Below are 19,235 nucleotides of genomic sequence, written 5' to 3'. Positions count from 1 at the left end.
AAATATAAGATCTGAATTGAATTACAGTATCTGACAAACTCAAGTTAGAAGTCACACTTATTAAGATGTCACACTTATTAAGACGTCAAAGAAAGTCTCTTTATGGTTAGCATTTAATATATGTTGCAGCCTATCAGAGAAACATCTATCCAGACCTTATTGTAGTAGGGTAATAGTTGTGAAAAATCATTCCACCACAGAAGGGGCAGACAAAGTAACACGAATGCTTATTGCACCTGGACATAGTTACCAGCAGACCTTAAAGCAGATAATTACAAGCTTACAATGTTTCTGCTACTTGGTAACTACTTTGATACTGCTGTATTTACACTTCTGTTTTAAGAGCCAGATTATCTAAAATTTAGAATGTGTTCTACCAAGATTGACACAATTCTTCCCATTAGGACTCTGGGAAGGTCACAAGTATTCTGACTGGAAACAAAGAGTCTGAATTGGGAGATATAACAAATTGCTGATCTGGTTCTACACAATACTTCACACAGACAATACTTTATGTAGACAACTCTCATTTTCTCTTCATTGAAGAAAGAAGGTCCCAGGAAAATATATTATTATACAGTTAAAAAGTCAAACAGCCAGCCACACACAAAAACCCTTTTGGGAAATCCTGAAATGCCACTAATTTGAATCTTTCATATTAAGATATGTTAAGAAGAAACACATTTCTGCCTATAAACAAATAAGAAAATGCTTCATCTTCAGCTTTTCATAAACAAGTTACATGTTTGCCATTCTTTAAATACAGAACTCAATGTACATTTTGAAGAAAGCAATGATAGGAGATAATTATGGCATTGCAACACAATAGTGTTTATGTTTGCTGGCATATTAACTTGACTGCGCAATGTCTTTATGTTAACGATGCCAGTAAATCAAATTTATACGCTGGACCATGAATTTCCAGTGGGCAACTTAGCAAGTAGACCCCTACAGCAAAAGTGCAAGTATACACACGTTTGGGGATAGGATGGACAACAGGTGGGGCAAAGATCATAAATTTATACACACCAAATTTTGCAGAATTTGATAGAAGCAATAGCAATTATTGCCTACCCCAGAAATGATCAACTTCTGTCTGTTCCCGAATCAGAGACTCATCCAATATACTGGATAACATTGATGTATCACTGGCATGGCTATTGAAACTGCTCTGGCTAAAAATAGATGAGCTGGACAGATTTTTACTTGGCACATGTCTTCCACTGCCAGACTGTTTGTTCATACTTCTGCGTTGCCTTACCACCCTAGGAAACAAAGGCAAGTAAGACACAGCACTAAAGACACAAATTTCTGTTACTTTCTCACTTTATTAATAAACGAATAGACAGTCATTTCAACACTGATGTGACTAAACAGAGCAAACAAGGTTTAAAAGGAAGTCCTTGCCTTCAAGCACCTATAATTTGACAAGGATTTTTGTAAAAAATTGTCACTGCAAACCACATACTAAACAGAAATTTCAGAGTATGGCAGTAAAGACCAAGAACAAAGAGTAGGACCTATGAGTAACCTTTTTGCATTGTTCAAACAGCAAGACTCAGGATTTACTTATGCTGACTAAAAATGCTTACTTCGACTGATCCCTGAAGGACATGTTTCCAGCATAAGAGCTGTCATGAAGGGAATCACTCTGTCCATCATCTGATTTACTGTATCCTCCAGCAGCCAACCGTAAACTACGCCGTGACATTCTGGGTGAATCAAACACTGGATCTATTTTGTTCTCTGTCTCGAAATCCAAAGCAGATGAAGAATAACTCGAACTGCAGTAAAATAAGAACAGTAAAGTTACTTGGAGAATTTTCAGCCTGGTAACAAACATATTCTTCCAGCTAGTCCAAGTTTCCATTAAATGCCGTTTATTTGGGGTTATAGTACCATGCCCACAAGATAAACCAAATAATCTAGACGTATGTTGATATTCAAGATTCTCCTAAGCGATTCATATTACGAGTTCTACAACTGAAAGAAAATCACAAAAAGAAACCACCACCATGGAAACCATGTGTACAGTTTAGCCAGAGCAAGCACTCATTCTTTTGGGACCAATTTGAGAGTGGAAGCCATTCACGACAGTTTTTTCATGCCTAGCAGCAAATTAAAAATGACACACTTCAAGTTGCAAGGCAAAGATTAATTTTCAGTCTAAGTTTATTTTTGTCGATTTTCTGTTTGCCAAGTCCTTGTTTTGAGAACCGAGGATCCATATGCCACATTACCCTGAATTTCCATCTCAACAAGTAGGAACTTCCTCCCTTTAAGATACTTAAAGGCTTCCCTACTTCAGCTATTTCAGTTTAACTACCATTAATTCTTCTAAAAAAAAGTGGTTTAAAAACATTTCTTAATTTATTGCAAAACATTAGAGCTATTTAACTCTAAACTAACAAAAAATGTTAAGAGACTTCAATCTGTTTTTCTCCATAGAGGCAAATTTACTCATGGATAACCTTTCACAGGCTACCCCAGGAACTCCACATTTCAACGTGATTCTCCCAGAGCCTCCAGGAAAACTTACAGTGAAGACAAAGCAGCAACACAAGGCAAATGCAAACAGATTAAACTGAGGAGTCTGTAAGAAATACATTTACCAAAGCAGAAGTTCAGCCTAAAGCAGAGATCTCATACTTACAACCAAAGGAAAGATTCAGTTATGTAAGGGAGCAGAGGCTGCTGGCACGGGGCACCACACCAGCAGCGCAGGTTCTAGAACTGCTTGGCCCTGTGACCCACAGCAACCAAATGCTAAGTGCTCTAGGCCAGCTTTCATGAGGACTCTGTCCCTTCTTGGGCCACAGGGATATACAGAAATGTAACAGCACTTCAGTACTCCAGGGGCTTTTGTTCGGTTTTTTGAAAGAACAGATAAGCAAAGAATGGTTTACAACAGCAGCTCCTTCTCACCAGACAAAAACACACAAGCAAATTAGATCTGAATGAGCAGATTCTACTGTGCAACCTGCACTTGAAATGGAAGCTTTCCCTTTAAAAAATACATACAAGCAGCTACTATAAAATGTATTTGTGTAAAAAACAATTTAATGGAAATAGCTTTCTCACACAATCATTAAAGACCTCAGAACATCACATGGTAAGTACTGGATTGCTTCGGCATACAATTAACACCAGAAGGCCTTGAAGCTACACTTACAGTAATGATGTCATTCTGACAAGCTGGTGCTTTTGAAGTCAGTTTCTTCAATGCTCCTCAACACAAAGCAAAGTACGTAAGATGTCAGAGCACATCAACTGCATTTCTTTTGGCTAAAAAAACTAACCCAGACAACACACTGCCAGAAAACATCTCATGGCTCCAGCCCATAAAACCAGACCAGAGTCTGTCCAAAACAGCAGTTTCTATTGCCTAGAGGAGCACAGATCTGATGGCAGGGCTTTGGTTCTGTGTGCTGGATCTCACTGGTCTGCCCTGATAACTTTGGCACGTGTCGTGCAACCCTGTGCAAGGCAGGAGCCCCAGCACAACTTAACAAACCCAGCATATATTACTAAATACATAAGGCTTGTTAATCCTTGCTTTCATTTGGCTGGAAGAGGGAGAATAAATAACCCATTTTCTCATGTACTTTAACAATAGTAGACTAAAGAGTTTAATTTTTACAGTTTTCAAAAATGCTAAGTATAGAAGACTCACTCTGACAGATGTGAAGCGACAATATGGGTTAAATGTGGCTCCTCCTGCTGTTATTCTGAAAGGGTCAGAGCCACAACAGTTTTCTATTGAGTCCCTCCCTAAACAGTTGTTTCAGAACTCAGTTTTGCTATTTACATTTGCCACTATGCATTTGCTTTTCCTCATCTTCACCCCACGTTTCATACAGATACTCAATTCACAAGAACACAAAGTACGCAGAACAAGCTGACAGCTGTGACCAGCCTCAATTTGTTTCTGTTTATGAACACTTGTTGTTACCAAGTATCTCAATGAGCATTTATATCAATGCGGGTCGAATAAATAGCTTGAAGTTGGGCTCCACTATCTTAAAAAAACCCAACAAATCATCATGGAATCTTTTCTGCTTTAACAAAAGGGGCTTGTCTCACACAGGGTAAAAATTCTCTCCACATTATCTGTCCTCTGGTAGCAGGACAGTACCTAGAAGTCTCCTAACTTGCCATCTCATTTTCCATGCTTTGGAATGCAGCCTTTTTCTTCTACAGAAAAGAATACAGTAAATAAAAAACCCACTGCCTTTCCTTTCAATGGCCAGAAATGAACCTGTACATTGATGTCCTCCTATGCATTATGTACAGCTAACCAAGAAACACCTAAAGGTGGGATGCAATTAGCCTACACTCCTGCAAACAGAGAGGACTCTGGTTCCTCCCCCCAGCAAACAGCTCCCATGGCTGCTGGCAGAGCTGGTGACCGAATCTACTCTTACATTTCCAGCTTCTTGATACCTCCTTCACATGAGCTACAGAGCAAGAACGTCCTAAACTTCAATGGGTTATTTTTCAAGATAGTGGAATGAGAATGAGGTCTGCCAATTTTAGCGTGCCTATAGCTTGTCTGAAGGACCTTAGCTGTCATTTATTCATAAACACTCCTTGGAATGAAGTGGGCAGAGATGTTCTTGACTGTTCAGGATAATAGGCACATGCAGTACACCTAGAGAACTACAAGCGAACAGACATCTTCAAACATGGACAGACATACAGTCAATACAAAAACATTCACACGTTTTCTAACCAGGAGCGTTACTCACGTTAGGTGACCAAGGAATTGCCTTGAATTGTTTAGTTATTTCTTCAGTCAGTCCCAGAACATACGTAAAAACCTCAAAGGATTTTATTCAATTACTGTGCAGAAAATTACATCCCAGTTGAATGCTCTGACACAGAAAATCAAACCAAAATCTTATTGATTTAACCCATATTTCTGAAAAAGTGTTAAAGGCGCCCAAACTGACAACACAATTCAAAAGACGATGGTGACTAAAAAGAAAGATCAGTCGTAAGAGTGGGGTGTAAATTATATGTTGACAGGTGGGCGAGATTCACAAGTTTGACTTGCATTTGGAGGAGGATAAAGATTATTTAGGTATATCAGTTAAATGTTTTTCTGATTTGGGCTGGAGGCGTAGAAGCACAAAGTAAAAGCACTACAGCTATGAACACACAGTGATTCCGGTGAGTATTAATATAAGTTCTATTAATAAGTCATAGCCAACTCTATTAATAGCTTTGTGGTATCAAACTTCACTGTACTGCTTTCTGCAGGCCTACATCCCAAGACAATTTCTTTAAAGAAGAGATTCTGTAAAGACTGAATTGTCAAAGACAGAATAAACCAGATTAGAATATAAGCAAAACAAACACAGGTGAGGGGTAAGAGGAAACAAATTTCAACATGAAAATATTTGATTAGCAACTCTCCCTCTCCTCGGAGCCTTCAAATATTGTGTGTCCCAGAGTAGGAAGAGCTACCGTAATAGATGTCCTTCTGCACGTATACAGCAAGCAGAGGCACAGCAAGAGTCTGCACAAAAGACTGTAGTTTACACTCCTGACACCCTGAAAGCAGTGTCACGTCAGTGTACCAAGTAGTTTTCCCCCTTTATTTTAACATTTGGGGCTTCACACAATTTTAAACAAAGAGCTTGCCAATCCTTCTTTTCAATGTAAGGAAGAACTATAATGTATTAATTTCAACCTAGTTAACTATACTGGCCTTCATTAATTCAGTTATTAAATTTCATCTTACCCAGCGCTACCATTTGTAAACACCTACACCTAATAGCTTAACATGGGATCATGGCAAGCTGGAAAGTTTGAGGACGTATAACCTCTTCACAACTTCTCAGTTTTGCAAAACAGTCTTTATTTATGTAGCAAGACAAACACTCGGTTGTCCCCTAAATAAACCCCAAAGTCATAATCAAATATCCTCCAGAGGTCCAGCAGGATTTATCATTCTGCATCCTCCTTCTGCTTGCCCACTGTTTCACTGGATGAGAATTTTGGACAAGAATACCACAGGAGTTTAACCTGTCAGGAGTTACAATATTTCAGCCAATCCCTAGGGCACACTTGCAACACAATGGTAATGAAACCCACTCAGCAATACAGAAGCGAAAGTGCTGCTGGATACCCAGCACACTTTTCCGGAAATTGGAAAACCCACTTTTATTCAACCAACATTTTACCAATAGTTTTTCGTAAAATTCAGGGAAAATTGCAATTCAATTGATGTAACATACAAGATGTCACAATTTGCAACACTACTGACATTAGGCTGCAGTATTTAAAAAAAAAAAAAAAAAAAGGTGCCACAATCTCCAACAGAAAATGTAAACATACAGTTCTGGGGCACACAAAAGGAAGAGTATTAACTCAGTAATCTCTTAACGCTACAGTTTTGCCAACTTATGGTTTTTTTGGCAAGTAGCCAAGTATTCGCCTATCTCTGTACTGGATTTTAATAACAGTACATGATAATGACATACAGAGAGAACAGAAAAACAACTCTCACACTGCATCCTAATGAACAATCATTTTTAAAAACTTAAAATTAGCTAAATCAATAATTCAGGTTCACTGATACATTTTGAAGCAAGTATATATCTCATATCAAAAGCAAGAATAGCAACAATCTGCTATAATACTAAAAAACTCAAAATAGGCATCACAACACTTGTTCTGAATACATCCTGCAAAAACTACCAAACATTACAATTAGTAATTTTTAGTTTTTAGAAACTAAATTAGTTTTTAGAAAACCGAAGTGATTTAAGAAAAACAAAGATACAAGAAAATACCAAGATCATTAGAAGATACAAGAAAAAGATACAAGGAAAAGCAAGTTCATTAGAACACAGATTTTACATTTACCCAATATGCAGCTTTGCTAAAAGAAGTAATCAATATAACTTCCAGTCAAGTCCCACACTAGCAGCAATGAGTGCACAAAAATCAGTGTTTTAAAGTGAAAGTGGTCCCAAGCCACAAAAGAAAGCACACACTGAAGTTACAACACACAAAACATTGAAGAATTTTGAGGACATATTTATAGAAATCCAACCGTAGTTGTAACTAGGCGGACACAAGTTACTCATAGCAACTGATAAACACTGAGTCATTATCTTAGTCATTGTCCTGTTAGTTCAACATTTTCTTTCCTCCAGTTAGGACACAGCACTTGTTTTCAAACCAGACTAGAAAAAGCCCACTTCTTCAAAGAAGTCAGCTACTTACCATGAAAGCTCAAGTCTGCAGGATTAGCAACATTCAGAGAACAGACAGTTTGTCTACAAGAAGAAAAGGGTTCTCACCTGAGTGCATAGGTATAGCCAGTGTTCTCTGGCAGACATTGGGGAGGGGTGTACGTGTGTAGACGTGAAAAGTCCATGTTGACAGTTTCAAATCATACTGTAAAAGGTGAAAATAAAGTAATGCAATGACTTAAAACTACGTAAAGTCAATCTAGGAGCCCTTGCACTGTTCAGCCTGTGTTATTGAGCATTGAAATAAAAGAGCTTTTACCAGAAATATGGAGCTCTCAGTAGTGGAGTAGTATTGCTGCTGGTGCCAGATATCCCTTATCATTACTACAGGAAGCTCGGGTATTTTTGATTGTGACCTTCTTTATGATACTCTATTTTCAGCTATTTCCAAGTTCTCTGAAACATGACAGTTATGAGCCAAACTCTTATCACAACCAAATTACAACACTTCCAGCGGAACTACATTATGCTGGCATCCCCTAAAGAAGCTGAGTATAAAAATCTAAAGAACTATGCAGCCATGCTTCAGAGATCTCTTCAAAACGTGTTTTGCTTTGAGTGCCCTCTGAGCAAAGCACAGGTAGCTCTGTGCACCAAGGAAGGATAATGCAGATGAAACTTAGGAAGGTTTTTACATATAGTCAAATCATTTTATTCCAGCACTTTTCAATACCATCCACTAAGCAGCAAGTTTCATTTCACATAATTTATTAAAACCACTGAATACACACCCTAGCAAAAGAGCCAACTGCAAAGTGACTCATAGGGTAGAATTAGGCACATTTTCTGGAGTGCTATCCAATTCAAAAAAAAAAAACAAACCCAAAGCCAAAACTACCAAATCAAAACCACCCAAGCAATGTTTGTAAAACTTTCCATGGGGGGTCTTTGAAAGGTATTATAGCTTTTGGAAGAAAATAAGAACTGATGTTGTCATATCAACAAACTCACAGAGCTGCATGGGTGACTACTTGTGGTACTACAAACAATTTGACTTTCAATTTCAAAGTATTTGCAAAAACACCTTTAGCCCTTCTCAGTTTTATTAGCCAAAAAAAAAAAAAAATTGTAGAAAAGACTCTTGGATGATAGCTTATTTGTAGTTAACAAATATGGATTTGGCTATGCTGGATTTGCACGGTTAGCAAGGCAGAATCCTGGCTACTTTCAGATTAACTATGGCTCCTGTTTCAACAGCAGTGAAAGATATTCCACACATCTGTGATGACATACCTAAACCAGGAAAAAAATATCCCCAGCTAATTTTCATAATCATGACATCAACAAGCATCTCATTTTGGAGATGCACTTCCCTATGCTGAAATAAGAGTTTTCATTTTGTATAGCTATGCATGCATAAGAAATAGGGACAAAAAGCAGATACAGGTAAAAGCAGCTCAAAAGAAATCTGTACACGTAACATTAAAATGCTCTTAGTCAGTCCACCTGTAGCCTCCAGATCCTGAGGTCAGTAAGGCAGGAGGATATTTCCATTACTACTGAAGACTTAAAAAAATTAAAACTTCCGGGCCTAAGCATCGTAGCTTCCTCAATCCAAGCACCTCCCATGCAAAGTGGGGTTAATGAAAAATAGAATCTCTTGCTATTTACTCTTTTTTTCTATTATAGGGAACACATTTCCATTAAGTAATTCTCTACATTCACTTTATTTGCCCCAGAGCCATAATGCTTTCACTAACTTGTATATAAATTCGTTGTTTGTTTACAGGAAGCTTAAATCAGTAGTGCGGAAGTATTAACAAAGCAGTCTCATTCTTTTGCTAGAACGAGCAGCAAATTCTGTTGGAATATGTAACAACTGCTGCCTTACTTTATCAACAAACAGGCTCAATTTAGCACATAGGAAATGGGGAGCAGAGAGCAATGGCTCCCCAGGAATTAAAGTGGACATACAGTGAATTTCAAAATGAGGGATGCTGATAACATCAGAGAGCGCTCGTATTAAATAGGAAAACAGGTTTCTGAAACATATGCCTATGCAAATTGAAAATTATGATTAAGGTTGATCTGTTAAAATTGGTTCATTCCAATAAAGGTTTTTAACCCCCAAGGTAGAAAAGCCTTGTTTAGTTTACGCTGAGGTTGATGTGCATACTTAGCGTGCATCATTTCATCATAAAACCTATTTTTTAACTGGCAACTCAGTAGCTAATCCTTCTGACACCCAGCAATATTTTCCCACATGGAAAGCTCAGCTACAGCAGTGAGCTTTGAGCAGCTCCCCAGCTCCTCCCTGTCTTCAGTGCCCATATGGGCGGGGCAACAGCTGAGTTTGAAAAACAACATACTGGCTCAGTTTCTTCCCTGTTCTTTTCCCCTTCACTACCAGTTTTCTCTTCACTTGATTCCTGAATAAATCAAATGCTAGAACATAAATAATATATCTTATTTGATAATATTTTAATTGTATTGTTAGGTTATGATAGATAAAATATGTGCTTGACAAAGGCAGTGCTAACTACAAAGCCTCAAAAGTACTTAGGCACAGGTCTATTAATAGCTGGGTTTCATAGCACCAGCTCTTCAGTGAAGATATCAGGTTTGCCATCTAAACACCACACTTAGAAATCACTCTAAGAAGATTCAGGGGCTTGGTTTGATTCGCTGCTTGTCTGATGCTCTAAAATTAATTCTGACTCAAGAGGAGAAAGCTCTACTCCATTTTTCAAAGCAACAAAACAGGCTTAACTGACCTAAAAAGAATTTGAAAATCATCTTTAGAGATGACCACCATAATTTGCAAAAATGGGAATCTAAAATTTACTATGAAACTGGATTTTTTAAGCCTAACTTTTAGTTCAACAGCTTAATCTTAGTTATCCACCTCTTCAAAACAAATGATCAACCCCATTTATTTAGAAATATTCCACATCCTTACTACAAAACAGACACAGGGTGGGCAGAGGCCACTGACTCACTCTAATTTGTTCACTCATGTTTAACAGCACTCCACCAATTGTGTATTATCATTCTTCTTGCTTTTGAAAATTTCATACACAACTGGAACAGAAAGAGACATGCTAATAAAATTTTTTGAAAATTTTATATCACAAAACTTGGCGAAGTTCCAGTCTGAACACTTCTGGGTGCCCAACTCCTTTCTGATTTACCGCAGATCTGTCTGGACTTAGTTTCACGTAGACTTTTAGTCTCAGCTTTGTTGCGAGATCACCAGGCCCAAACTCCAAAACAGCCTTTTTCCCTTTTGTAGAAGCCCTTAAGCATCTATTTCTTGCACTAAGGGATGTATAGTGCAAGAACCAAGCATGTAGTTGTACAAAACCCCTAAATAGTAAGAATTCTTGGATAAAACAGCTCACAATCAAATAAAGGGAATCACACAGTTGTGCTGGAATTCAAGCAGAAACTACATGGGCCTCAGTTTACAAGCCAACTTCCATATTCCTGCAGAGGAGACAGCTGGATTATTTGCCTTTTTTTTGGGAAGCAGACACAACAGTCATCCTAAGCGTTATCTCTCCCTTGCAATTAAACTGAATCTGTGTTACAATAAATCAGCACAGCAGAAGGGCAGGAGAAGACAGACTGTGACTCTGTCAGAACACAAGGAAGCTCAGGAACTCCTAAAATCAGTGCAGCAGAATTCACCTTCATACAAGGCCCTTGGCTGTCTCCAAAGAACTCTGAAGCTTCTGAGTGACATGAGGCTGCACCGCTACCTCAAAAGCCTGTCTATCTGACAGTCACTTTCACAACCAGCCAGTCTCAACAAAATCCTAGCACCATGGCACCAAGCTTCCTGGCTCTCAGGGAAGATGATGAAATGCTCCACGAGTGGCCTTTTTGCACAGAAGCATCGTAAGGCACGGGGAGCAGCACCAAACTCTGACCGTACGTTCCAAGCACCTCACAAGGACAGACACAAACCCTCACTTATGGCTTTTGGGGTACACAGACTTTTACAAACATACTGTCCAGGCAGTTCCTCATGAAAACCCTTTGTAACAAGGGAAGTGGTAAATTGCCATTTCACAAAAGGGACCCTGGCAAAGTAGAAATATTCACCAAAGTCTGTTAGAGAATGAGAAAGTTCCAAAGACAGCATGTCTTAAGTTTTTATGTTACAAGGGGAAAAAACCCGATACAATAAAGCCTTAGGTATTTGTAGTACTACTTCAAACAGAACCTTTACTATCCTCACATTTTAAAGCCAGGTAAATTTAATTCACTATGACTTAACACATTTAATGCCACAAATGCTAAACAGATTCAAGCAAACTATCAATAACAATGAAACTGAAACATGCAAACTCCATCAGTTCCTGAGAGCAAGGCATTTTTTACTTGTAATTTAAATTTTTATTTTCTTCTATTATTCAGAATAACCAATAAAGTCACTATTTTTGGTTAAAGAACCCAAATCCCTAAGTAAATGTACTCCACAAAGGATGTTTAACCATAGCAAGTTAAGTTCTGGTTTAAACAGGCTGAAGAGCAAAGAGCTCCAAGCTAAATCAACATTTTATTAAAACACACATTCATAAAACATCATTATTCCTTTAAAAGAGCAACCCAAAAGCAAACAAAAAACCCCCACAAGTAATAAAACCGGTATTTTACACTAGGTGTTACCGTTGAGCATTATGGCACACATCCCCAAACACAGGCGTCAAACCAACAACAAAACCCAGGTTCATCGCAAAGCACATTCACATTCTGTACCTCTCGAAACGCCTTTTAAAGGAGGGGCTGACAAAAACCGGCCGCACATTCAGCCGCGGCGAAACAATCAGCGTGCCGGTCCATTGTTTACACCCAGGGCCCCGCTGCCAGCACAGCGCCTCAGAGCCCGTTCCGCTCGGGGCCTGTCGCACACGCCGCGCCGCGGCCTGGCCGGGCCCTGCGCCCCCGCAGCTCCGCTCTCCGCCATCCGCCGCGGCCCGGGCTCAGGGCGAGCTCCCCGGCGGGCGGCACATGCCCAGGCATCGAGCCCAAAATGGCTCCCGGCCCCAACAAAGCCCGCAGCGCCCGCGGGCCCGGCCCCCACGCTCCCGTCACTCGCCCGGTTTGAATTCACTGGAGGCGGCGGCCCGGCCGACCCCACCGCCTTAACCCCTGCGGATCCGCGGCCCTGCGCTCCCCGGCCCGCCGGCACACGACAAAAAGAGGGTTTTACCTCGCCCGTCACGCTCCTGGAACGCTTTGCCTGCCCGATAAAACACTCCCGGTATTAGCGATGAAATTAAACCCCGACATCTTACTCTTTATAAGCGACACCTGAACGCCTAAACGTCCACACCTTATAATCACCAAACTGCAAGCCAGTCAAGCACGGCTGATTTAAGGATATCTATACACCACCACATTTACTAACAGATCAATGTAAAAAGCCTGCTAAGCTTGTCAACAAAACCCTCCGTCCAGCTTATAACAAAAAAACCACCCAGCAACTCACTTCCACAGCACTGGTATGAAAATCAGCAACTAGTAATTCACCCCCATATGTAAAAGCAAGAATTAGACATTAGGATTCACTGGGAAATTCAACAGAAGCATTAGCCTGGAATAGTCATTGCAAAACACTGAAACAGAAACATTTAAAAAATTAGCAAATATTTAACTTCCTTTTTGCATAACGTTAAACTGAAAACCAGATGGTGGGATGGGGTGGCCTGTAAATGCTGCAGAAACCCGGAATTTGCTGGCTAATATTGTTCCTTCCCTATGATATATTAAACAATAGATTTTTTAAAAATGTATTTTATTTTAACGCAGTATAACATGTAAGTTAAATAAGGCAATGTAAAATAAGGAACATAAAATAAGGCAAACCAAAGACTTTTTCTTCCCAGCAGATATAAAAGTTACTGGAACTGTCAGAAAACAGGTGCTGTCTCCAGTGTTTCTGACACTTCTGGCCCTGTGGTCACTGAAGAGCAGCCAAACGTGAACACGGCATGAGGAACTCAGCACTATCACCTCAAAGAGGGCACAGCACCAAAATAGCACATTTTGCTAGTAAAAACACGGGCAGTCACTCACTTGGCGAGCGACGCCAAACTCTTCCACAGTAAACCCGCGCGCTAAACAACACTTTCCTCACAGAAGCAGCTGCCCCGAGGTGACAGCCGGGGGATGGCACGGACAGGTTTGTCTACCTGCGCTATCCAGAGCGGAGCACAACACCCATCGCAGCACGTTACCTTTGCACCAAGGCTCGGCAGCTGCGGCGAGCGCCGGCACCACCGCGCACTTATCGGCGCTTTCACAATCAGGGCGGAAAGCTGCAGGTTATAGTTTCTTCTGACAAGCAAAACCTCCTGGTGCCAGGCCCGAAACGGACCAGGGCAGCCGAGGTTTCTCTCTCCTCCCAGCGAAGAGCACCGACCGGCAGAACTCCGGGCTAACCAGGGGTCAGCGCCCGCCCCACGACTCCAGCCGGCAGCGCCTCACACCCCGCTGCCTCCCGAGCCGGGGACGCCGATCCCCCGCTCGGGGGAGGCCGCAGACCCGAGACACCGCGCCCCGGGGGCTCCCACGCGGCCGGGCGGCCGCCACACGCGGCCCCGGCCCGGCGGGAAGCGGCGGTGGCGGGCGGGCCGGGGCGGGGGCGGGCGGGGAACGGGTGAGCGCGGGCGGGGGAGCGGTTGGCAACGGCCGGGGCGGGCCGAGCCCCGCCGCCTCCAGCTCCGCGCTCCGCGGGCGGGCGGGGGAGAGCCGTCCGGCCCTGCGCGAAGGGGAGAGCCGCGGCGGGGGTTACCTGGTTGCCGGTGCGGCGAAGGAAAGGCAGAGCCGGCGGCAGCGGCGGCTGAGATTGTCCGGGCCCCGCCCGCTTTGCCGAGGCCGCCGGGAGCCCCCGCCCCGCCCGCGCGGCGCGTGCCGGCAGCGCCCCCTCAGCGCCCGGCCCGCGCGGCCCCTCACACACGGGCACGGGGCTCCTGCTCCTCCTCCGCCTCCTCGGGCCCCGCTCGGGGGCTGCCCCCTCCGCCTCCTCGGGCCCCGCTCGGGGGCTGCCCCCGCCTCCTGCCTCGCCTTCCCCCTCCGCAAAATGGAGCTGTGGGGGCCTCTGCAGCCTGCTGTGGAGGGGCGAGGAGAGTTAACTCAGATTTTCACTCCGGCCTCTATTGCTTGACTCACTGACTTTCCTTCCCAGTGTTTCCTCTAGTTTCCTTCCTACCCGGCCTTTTTGGGATTTTCCCTCCCTGTGATTCGCCGTCCTCCGCTAAGATTTTGGCTGTGGCACAGCACCCCCGGCCGCTCGCTGGGGCTGAAGCGCTTCGGCTCCGTGTGGTGTCCAACCGAATTTAATCGGTGCCAACACTGGGCCACAGAAACCTCCGGACAGCCACACGGAAAAGAAATCAGAGAATGGTTTCGCTTGGGACTGACCTTTAGGCCTATCTAGTTCCAACTTCCCTGCAATGAGCACGGACACCTCCCACTACGCCAGGTTCCTCCAAGCCCTGTCCAACCTAGCCTTGAACACTTCCAGGAATGGGACTGGTTCTTGGCAGAGAAGAAACAAGCCCCATTGTTCAAACACTCGGGGAAAGTATGCAAATATGTGGAGCCTGTGCCTGAGTGACGGTTTTTTAAGCCTTCAGTCTCCCCGAGTGCTCAGTTTTCTTGCAGGCCCAGCTGTAGGCAGGGATGGTGCAATGTCAGTGAGCAGAGTAGGGAATGTGTCACTTGGGAAAGGCTAACCAGGCCGTAAGTTGTTATTTACTTGTGCGTGCAAGAGAAATGACTCACCCTGCTGTGAAAGACTGGCCAATAAATATGTAATTATCAAATAATCCAAATGTTTGGATACAAAATGAGAGAAGGTAGCTCATCTTTAAGAAACAGGAAATGCAAGATAAACACATTCATTTAAGGTATTAGTTGATATTGATGTAGCACAGATTTTGGGCAATTTCTGCTGCTTTTAGAAGTGCTTTCCTCCAGCTACATGACAGTTTTAAGATGCTGCAGCCAGAGCTGATGTGAGCCCAGTGACATTTGGAAGCCAGTGTCTGGTTTGGTCAGGTGTGCAGCCCTGCACCTGTCTCCACCTCCCCGCATATGTCTGAGTATTTTGCAGAATCCATTTTCTGGCCACTCCTTCTCTTTCTGTACTTACTCCACACCTGTTTTCCTGTCTTAAGAGTAGATAATATTTAAAGGCTTAAGATACTCAGGGCAAAATCACCTCTTTGTTTAACTCTCCTTGAAATTCCTTGGTGGTGTGAGGGCAGGCCCTTCCAGGGATGTTTCCCACCCTGTTCCCCTGGAGCCCAGGCAGGGCAGGCAGCACTCAGCTCTGGCAGGACAAGGCATGTTGTTCTCCCAGGGTGCTGCTCCAGCTTCCCAGGCTGCTCTGACTTGTCCTGAGCTGTTGTTTTTCCATCACAACCAGGCCAAGAGACTGGATGGAGGATGATGGCTGAAGCTCAGTTTTCCCTCTACTCCTCAGCTACGAGAAGCAATAGAGCTTTCTTTAAGTTTCCAGGATTTAAGAGAACTTGGTCAGATGACCTGGTTTTGTTAAAACAAGCTGGTGTGTACAGGGAGTTAATTTCTCTGCTTTTCAGAAGAAACTGTTCTGAGGCAAACAAAAATTCCTTCAAGGTTTCTCGGCATCTAACAATGCTAAGTGGGCTGACAATTTTATTGGCTAAGTTGAAGCATATAGAGAAAAATGGTCAGTAAGAATAAAAATTGACCATATTAAAAATGTTCCATTTTTAACAGAGGGCAGTTAAGAATTTCGAGGGGGGAAAAAGCTTTCTTAACTGACACCAGGCAAGGGGAAAACTGCAATCAGGCCAAACCAAAAATAGGTGCGAGGGAAAGGAAAGGAAAGTAAAAACGGAAAGGAAAGGAACGGAAAGGAAAGGCACGGAAAGGTAAAGTGAAATTCCCTTCCCTTCCTTCCCTTCCTTCCTTCCCTTCCCTTCCCTTCCCTTCCCTTCCCTTCCCTTCCCTTCCCTTTTCCCACATTATTGCCCCTTTCCCACTGTGATTCCCATTCCCAGTGCTCTCCTGCAGTCACACCTAGCAAATCCTTTCTGCTCCATATTGTGTTCCTTGCTATCAGAAGGGACAAATCCCCACGGTGACTGAAGGTACAGACTGAATGTGTCAGAAACCAGTGCAGCGAGGTGTTTCTGACTGGCAGTACTGGGCATGGCATGCTGCTGCACAGGATGGGAGGGTGATCTTTGTGTCCACGGCTGGGCAGATCATCATATATATGTAGTAGTATGAAAATCACCTCAAATATCTGTGAATCTGATTACTAGCTCATCAAAGGGAAGGTTTCTCTCCACCTGCATCCCTTTATGGTTAAGCTCAGCAGGGGCCTTTTCCCACACCTCTCAGCCAAAGGCAGTGGCTGCTGCATCCACAGCAGTTGGGTTATCAGGTAAAGGGGGATGCAGAGCACTTCAGATCAGTTTTGCCACTAGATCTCCGTGGTCCTGACTTACAGGGGATTTCAGACATTAACAAGAAAAGCCGATTACACCCAAGGCAGGCCGGCAGAGCAGCCGTTCTCCTCACAGCTCTCATCTGGTGCTCCAGCTCAGCTCCTGCTTCTCTGGGGGATTGATCCCAGTAAATGGACACAAGCTTGTTAACTGTAATTTTTGTTGATCCTTCAAATGCCTAATAATGAAGATTTTTTTCTTTCATTTTTCTTTCTCTCTTTTTAAAACGTGGTTAGAGCTTCACTTGGAGGGCTGAGACACAGAGCAGTCCATGATGCATCCAGCAGGACCAGCTCTGATCCACTCTTCCAGCAAGCAGTTGCTCACCTTCCCTTGCAGGGATCCTAACATAGATTCTGCAAGTGAAACAGAAACTTGGCTGCTCTCAAGCCAGAGGCTGACTTTCCAAAGCCAAGCTGTTACTTTATTTTTGGGGCAGTGCTCTGGTATGTTTGTGTGGTGCAGTCAAGGGGCTTCCCCACCAGCAAGATAAAGCCTCTGCAATAGACCTGCAGAACTCCAACCTCTCTGTATAGGGCTATTATAGTACAATTTATTTATCATAAATAAATAAAAAAAAATAACTTCTACCATAATGACATAAATACCTATTATGGTTATACTGTACTATAACTGGAGAGTTTTATCATAGTAGTAAAACAGTACTATGGACTATACAAATTCTTTCTGGTTACTCCTGCTTCTAACTTATTATACTTTAATAGCTAAATTTCTCTGTGTAGAGATTAGATTAGATTAGAGCTGTGATATGTTATTACAGCCTATAATAACTTTGCAGTTACAGCTGGAGGTCAGTCTCTGGGAGCAGACTGCTGACACAAGCAGAGAGGTGCATTAGTGCACCTTCCCCGTGGGCTCACATGACCCTGCAGGGCCAGACACCTGCAGAGTGTCTGCAATCTGTCAGAGCATTCCCGAGGAAATCTGCACACTGCCTGTATGGACTCACATGGATGATGTGATGGAACACACTTAACCACATGCCTCTCCTAAAATGATCTCTGATGTAGACCCTTAGTTATCTCATTTGTCAGTGTCCTCTCAATGTCTAATTAATTGCATCTATTTAAGGTAGTTAAAAAATATATAAGAGATTCTATGTTCAGTTAGACAAATGCATGCACTTACCTAAAAACATTTGTTTTGCTGAGGATCCAAGTCCCAGGATGCTGCACAACAGGTCTTCTGGCTTACAAGGACGAAGACAGAGGCACAGCTGCTTGTCACAGGAAGGGCAGGGCTAAAGGCTGCTTATCTAAAGTGCCTGAAAGCCTGAAAGTTTGAGATAACAGCTCTGCTCCCCAGAATTGCCCTTGCTTAAAAGTGACGTAATGCATATGGTAGTAGTGACATTCCGTAATGTGCACAAACTAAATCTAGAAAATATAAGAGCTGATCTGGCCAAACAGGAAAAAAAACCCAAAGCATTTTAGTTGAGCTCCTACTGATCCAGTAAAAGGTTGAGTCTCAAAGAAAATGACTTTAAAATCCGGACTCATAAACCATCCACAGGAGACTCAATAACAGTACATTTTTGTAAAGGGATTTAAGAAATTTGGGTTATATAAGTTGAAAACTGGTAAACTACAAGCAAGGTTAGCACACTGTCAAGTCCTACACACAGAAGACCTAATAAAAGGACATAGTGGCAGATCCCCAGTTTGTCACACAGACATAAACGAGATCAAGCAGGTGTTTAGCATGTCTCTAGGACAATTAGAATATTCATTTTAACAAGCTCTCCTGGCTCTGAAGAAAAAGCTGATTTGTTGGATGATGTGGAGATTTTTCTTTGTGAGGTATGCCACAATGGACTGCTCTGAAAGATAACAAAATTTCAACATATGCAGGAATAAAAAGTTCCCAGCCTGCTGAAGATATCAAGCTTGATGAATACTTCAGCTCTTACTGTTTGTGTGCCAGCTTTAGAACATCTTGAAAAACTTTGACTAGATTCCACGTCAACCAAGAATGTTCTCTTCTCTCATCCCACATTTGAAGTCGGGTTTGCAAACATCTCTGCTTTAGATCACAAGAGTAATTAAAAGCACTTGACCAACATTTGTACTGCAGCCATCATGAGGCTGTTAATCAGTGGTAAAGAATCTAAATTTTGTCAACATAAGAAGCTAAAAATATCATGTCTGTTGTAGCGTCATTAAGTAGGATTTATTTAGGGGACTTTCAAGGGAACTTTACCATAAGAACTGGGTTCTTGCTGCTGAAATGAAACTTTAGGTTGTATTCCAGGAACCTGCTGCTTTGCAGTGCTTTGAAAGACTATTTTGAGAACAAGGTCTGTGCTAGGGTAGTTATAGAGTCTATTTCCAGTCTAATTTAATTGGCTTTTTAATAATTGATTAGACTAAGGAAACAATTTCACAGAACCACAGAACAGTCAGGATGGAAGAGGCCCCTGGAGATGCTCTATGTAGTCCCACTCCTGCCCAACAGGCCCAGGCAGAACAGGTTTCTCAGGGCTGTATTAAGTCAGATT

The 19,235-nt window shown here is 42.5% G+C and overlaps 1 protein-coding gene across 18 annotated transcripts in view; it reads right to left on the bottom strand.

Annotated features, from left to right (window-relative positions):
• Nucleotides 1-17,946, bottom strand: part of SUN1 (Sad1 and UNC84 domain containing 1) — a 33,332-nt gene extending 15,386 nt beyond the window's left edge. For 6 of the 18 annotated variants that reach the window (XM_040079552.1, XM_058422653.1, XM_058422654.1 and 3 more), the window contains exons 1-4: nt 11,970-12,125; nt 7,314-7,410; nt 1,593-1,784; nt 1,075-1,265 (exon numbers count right to left, since the gene is read on the bottom strand). In XM_040079552.1, the coding sequence (XP_039935486.1) occupies nt 1,075-1,265; nt 1,593-1,784; nt 7,314-7,390 (460 nt within the window). In that variant the 5' untranslated portion in view covers nt 7,391-7,410; nt 11,970-12,125. Of the gene's footprint in view, nt 1-1,074; nt 1,266-1,592; nt 1,785-7,313; nt 7,411-11,969; nt 12,126-13,450; nt 13,669-14,007; nt 14,130-17,866 lie in introns of those variants that run through there. The other 12 variants (XM_040079550.1, XM_040079554.2, XM_040079559.2 and 9 more) reach the window with 6 other exon arrangements.
• Nucleotides 17,947-19,235: the final 1,289 nt, after the last annotated feature.

This window comes from Hirundo rustica, chromosome 15 (genome assembly GCF_015227805.2).
Source record: "Hirundo rustica isolate bHirRus1 chromosome 15, bHirRus1.pri.v3, whole genome shotgun sequence".
NCBI lineage: Eukaryota > Metazoa > Chordata > Aves > Passeriformes > Hirundinidae > Hirundo > Hirundo rustica.
The sequence above is the reverse complement of the archived record's forward strand: the minus strand, read 5'-3'. Positions and strand labels throughout refer to the sequence as shown.